Source organism: Neospora caninum, chromosome IX, assembly GCF_000208865.1.
Source record: "Neospora caninum Liverpool complete genome, chromosome IX".
NCBI lineage: Eukaryota > Apicomplexa > Conoidasida > Eucoccidiorida > Sarcocystidae > Neospora > Neospora caninum.
The window spans coordinates 1,683,715-1,689,203 of NC_018390.1; the positions used below are offsets into that span (position 1 = coordinate 1,683,715).

The 5,489-nt window shown below is 59.5% G+C and overlaps 1 protein-coding gene across 1 annotated transcript; it reads right to left on the reverse strand.

Annotated features, from left to right (window-relative positions):
• Positions 1–450: 450 nt before the first annotated feature.
• On the reverse strand, positions 451–4,952 carry NCLIV_040510 (hypothetical protein; the record flags this gene model as incomplete). Its single annotated transcript, XM_003880961.1, has 2 exons — positions 451–609; positions 993–4,952. The coding sequence occupies 2 exons, from the start codon at positions 4,950–4,952 to the stop codon at positions 451–453; spliced, it is 4,119 nt and encodes a 1,372-aa protein (XP_003881010.1).
• Positions 4,953–5,489: the final 537 nt, after the last annotated feature.

Genomic DNA, 5,489 nt, shown 5'->3' on the forward strand with positions numbered 1-5,489 from the left:
ACACAATTTCTGGGCTCTCCCTTTTTCATCTCTCCCTTCTTCGTTCTTTTTCTCTGTACAACAAAGAGGCACAGAAAAGGAGACGGCGGGGGCTCCCATCTTGACCGCTTTTACAAAAAAAGATGCTCAGTCAAAGGCTGCCTTCTTGGACATACACCCATGAGCACGTACATCTCTTAGGTACACGCGCATGCGTATATATGAGTCCGCAGCAGATGGAAACCAGCGCATGCGAATGATAAAATTGGATCGACGATAATGTCAGGAAAGCACCCCGCACTTGGGGAAGTGGACCGCATTTGCAGACTTGCCAAACCAAACCCAGTTGGGGCGGGGGCGACACACATCGGGAGGAAAAAAGCCTTGGAAAGGGGCAGAGACAGGATCACCCACCAGACCGGTACTCTCGGGAGAGAAATACAGATTCGCCCAATTGTTCGGGTTTGTAACCTAGATGCGAGCGTCGTAGCCTTCAGCGATAATTTCATTCACATTACGGTCTTGAGCAGCATATGCACGCTGAGCCACAAAGCCCTGTTGAATAACTTGACCTTTCCATTCTTTCCAAGCAGTGGGTTTGGCCTCTGTAGCAGCCACGCCTTGGGAACCCTGATAAAAGACAACAACACGAAAAAGGAGCGGGGAGACGATGGAGAAAAAGACGCTCCGGAAAAAACACAAAAGGGTAAACGCCACAAAAGTCGCGACTCAGCAAGACACACACAGTGAGGCGCGCATACATAAAAGGGGAAACTGGTACAAGGAAAGGATGGAGAAACGGGGAAGAGCCAGAAGAAAACCAGCAAAGCGACGCAAACTGAACTCGGTGTCGCCATGAGAAAAACGAAAGGCGGGAGAGGGGGTAGGGGACTCCCAACCGTGTCTCTAGGTGCTTCCGGCGCGTGTCCCGCTCATTACTTCTTCCCGTCGAGCTGTCACAGGTGCGCCCTTCCACGTTTTTTCCCTCCTTCCCCTCCGGCTGTCAGGCTTACCACAGTCTCCTCGCTATTTTCTCCAGGCGGGTGACTGTCGAAGGCGCCAAAGAAGTCGGCATGCCTGCCCATGACTTCTTCTCGAATCTCGTCGGACCCCTCTTCCTCACAGACGGGAGTGTACTGAGGTAAGCCACCGGCAGACCTGGCCCCCGCCGCGGATACTGGCACCGCAGCAGTGCTTGCCGGAAGACGAGAAGCATTTTCCACGCCTCGTCCTTCCTCTCTCGCCTTATCTGTAGCCATCGCCTCCGCCCCTCCTCGCTGCATGCCATCCAAAGCATCTCTTCTCCCGTCTTGTGGCAAAGTCGCTTCATCCTTACGCACCTCAGCGGCGGCATCGGCCGGTATCCTTTCTCCCCCTCCTCGCAGCAACGGCGGGGAACCGTCTCGCTCAGCCTCTGCCTTCGGGCCTGCCTCGGTCGGGAAAGACGAGATCGTCCCCCTACCCGGTCGCCCTGAGCTGTCCGTGCCGGTCTTGCCTGACAGCCCCGCTAGTTGGGCTCCATCTCGCGCCCCGGCTCCGGACGACGGCAGGCCAGACGCATCAGCATGACCCGCTACCTGGTGACTGGAGCCGGGACCCGGAGCAGCGGAACTGTTAACTTCTGTTTTACTGGATGCTAAGAAACCCTCATTGTTCGGTTTCGCAGACGCATTCTCGTGGTCGCCAGAACCCGGGACGGCAGACGGACGCACCTGTTTCTTCCCGGCCGCGGCTGCGTCTGTCTTCTCATCGTCAGTGTCGTCGCTGTCATCACTATCAGAACTCGAGTCGGACGAACTGTCTGAGAAGGACGAACTGCTGCTACTGCAGCTGCTGTCGCTGTTGCTGCTACTGCTGTCACTATCGTCCCGCCTCCTGTCTTGCCCACTACTTCTCTCCTCCCTTTGCTTCTTCTTCCCCCTCTTGCCTTGATGGCCCTTAACGTCGACTGGAGCCCCGTCTCCGACCACACCGCCGAATGCAGGGGGATACGGAGACACTCCCGCCATCGCGACGGGGCCCCCACCGCCGTGGGCTCGCAAGTTCGGGTCGGCCATACTCGCCGCCTCTTGCTGCTGTCGCCACAACTCCCGGTTCGCCCGCACCATCGAGTTCACGTATGCAAAAAGACGTTTTTGCTTCTCAATCGAAAGCAGTTCGGTGTCGAAAGCAAACTCCTTCTCATCCATATACTCTGCAGCCAGAATTCCCAGGTCGTCCTGAATCAGCTCAAGGGCGGCCTTCCTCTGCATCGAGGACAACCGCGTCATGTTCTGCTCCAGCACGCGCTTCTGACTCGCACTTAACGGCTTGTCATTCACGCCAATCCGGGGCACCGGAGGCGGAGGCAGCACGGGCGCATTGGGCGGCGCGTCCAGCTCCATGTACGCTTGCTGCGGATCGACGCCGACCGCTGCGTTCAGTCCTGTCTGGGCTCCGGGCATCGCGCCAGGCCCAACGCCTTGGGCTCCAGTCCCGTACGGGCCCATTCCCGGGCCGAAACCGGCTCCCACGGCACCTCCGCCGCGACCCCGACCGCCCCCTTGCTGGTGGCCCATCAGGAACGGCCCACCCTTCGACGACATTTCGCCCCACGTGTGACATCTCTGGAGCAGCTGGGCGGCGGCTCCACGGCCGCGCCCGCGCCCGCCTCGTCGAGGTGAGGCCAAGCCGGAAGCCGCCGCGCCCCGTCCCCGGCCTCTCCCAGATGCGCCAGGGGCGTGAGCCCCTCCGTACCCGCCTCCGAAATACGGATCGGAGACATGGGCGGTTGTTTCAAACGGATGGGGCGCCTGCCGCCGAGCCCGGCCCGCGCCGCGGCCACTCCGGCCGCCAGCGACGCTCGCGGAAACGTGCGAAGCATCTGCGCCGACATCGGACGAGCTGCCCCAGGAGTTCTCGTGAATCGCCTGCGACGCCGGCGCCGAGGCCGACGCGCCGTAGAACGGCGCGTACGCCGAAGCGCCGCCCCAACGGCCTCCCGCATTCCGGGCACCTGTGGACGCCGCGAACTCTGGCGCAGCACTTGGCTCTGCATGTCCATTCGAGGAAAACGCGTGCCGGTCTGAGCCGTCGGTCTGGACCCCTCCGGACGTCAGGGTGGCAAAGTACGGATTCACTTGATCCGTTTGGCGACAACAGCGCTCGAACTCCGCCGCGAGGACTGCCGCATCTTGCCACACGTCGTGTGTGGCGGGGTGGAACGAGAAGGCATTGAAGAAGACCTGCCGGACGTCCTGCTGCCACTGGGACGGGTGGATGTACACCCGAGGCCCCGCACGCAGTTTCCTTTCGATCGTCCCAAAGTCCATCGGACGAGACACGACTTCGAAGTAACCGGGGACGCCGTCCAACTCCGGGTCAACAGGCGCCAGGAACCAGCGGGCAGCTGAGTGGCGTTTGAGATGCTGAAGAATCAGCATGCTACTTTCTCTCCACGGGGTTGACCGCAGAATCGGGGTGAAGACAATTCTCTCGAATCCCGAGGCTGCAGTCGAAGCGCCTGACGACGGCCCCGTTTCTCCGCCCTTCCCAACTCTCGATGACGTCCTGCGAAGTTTATGGTCTTCCTTGTCTTCGTCCCACCCCTGGTCATCCAGCATGTCATATCTCTCCTGCCTCACCTTTCTCTTCCTTCCTCTTCCTGAAACAGTCGTGGCCGTGCGACCATCGTCAACTGCGTCCCCGTGATCCGCATCCTCGCCCTTTCCTCTTCCCGACGCACTGCCCCAGACACTCTTATCGCCCCCGACACCGCCTTGGTGTCGACTTCTTCGCCCTCCAGCTCTCCTTCCCTCACCCTTCCCTGCTCGACTGCTCCTGCTCACTGTCGACGTGTCATCGCTGACAACAGACACTGTCTTCTCACCACCTGACCCGGGAGATGCCGCACTGTGAGGGCCGTGAGGCCCCATCCAAAATTCACCTCCGGACAGATACTGAGACCCTGCTCCTCCATCTACACTGTCGCCGCTCCGGCTGTGCCCAGTCGGGCCGACAGAACCAAACTCAGAGCTCCGCTGCTCAGAGTCTCCCACCTTATCACCAACAGCGCTGCCAGTGTCATCATCCTGGTATCGGCTATTTGCTTTTGATTGCCTCCTCTTTCCCCTCGGGAGAGCCGCGAAAGAGCATGCAGCCTCCTGAAGTCGCTGAACTTCCTGAGTGAGACGCCGGGACGGCCCCGTGCCACACGTACTGCGCTTCGACGAGAAACCGCGTCTTCCGCCAGCCCCCGCCGCCAGGGTTTGCCTTGAAATGACCGGGACGAAACGGAAGTTAAACGGCTGAAGAAAATGCTGGATAGTTTGTCGCTCTTCCTCGTTCAAAAACAACTCGCCTCTAACGCAATCGAAGCCGTGAAGAACCTCTGCCAGGACGATCGGGTCCACAGAGGGAGGGCAACCTGGCGGAGACGCATGAGAACCCTGGAGAGCTGACGCAAATTGGGATGCGTCTGCCTTCTCCGTTCCTGGTATTGAGGAAAAAGAAGGAAACGACGTTACGGGAAAAGCACCTGAGGACGGGGCTGACATCGGTGTCGCCGACGCTCCCGAAGTAGCGGCTGAGGCTCGACAAGACGTATCGAGTGGTTCGGAAACCTTCTTCGCGCCTGACGGCGGCGCAGAGATCTCCCCAGTAGTTGATACCGACGAGGTCGCCGACGGCGGCAGCGAAAAATTTGGAGACGAAGAAGCCGGGGACAGCGGACTCGCCGAGCCCGCTTCGGCGTTCCTGACTGTGGCCTCAGGCAAGAAGCTGGCGCCTCTACCTGCAAAATTCCTTCGTTCCTTGTCGCCACTCTGCAAATATCGCGTTGACCCAGATCCAGACGACGTCGCATCTCCATTGAGAGAGGAAGGTGCCGTCTTAGAAGAGGCGTGCACAGGAGGCGGGCACATAGCCTCTCCCGAGACCTCCGGACCAGCCGTCTTGGCTGACAGAGGAGGGGGCGACGCTGTCACCGATGACATTGTCAGAACGGAGAGTCGAAGGGTTGGCGGAGGACGAAGTTTGTGGAACGGCAAGCCAGGGCCAGGGCTGGGCAGCCAGTCCACGCATAAGCAGAGATTCAGGGCAGTCACCAGAAATGAAATAAACACACTTCCTACAAAACGCCTCCCGAAGTAACAGCGTCAATACGGTTTACGTGGCCCCTGTGCAAGATGGCCCCCCTCCCCCGCTGCCGCAATGGAAGGGGAAACAGGGGAAGACATATCCACCGCGAACCACGTAAGAGGGCAGGGCAGGGCACTTGAATTGTAAATGCCCCCGCCCTATTCTTTTGTGGCGGGAATGTCGAAATACCCACGCTACCCACACGCTGTGTTCTCCAGGCATAGGGCCAATACAGTTCCCGTGAAAGAGAAACCCGGCGGAAAGCAAGAGACACAACGGCGTGCCTGAACGGTCACAGAGACTGCAGAGAGAAAAGGGAAAAACGCTCAACCCTTGGTTGGGGAAGACGAGCCAAGCAACAAATTTTCCGAGAACTGCGTCACAACATGGGA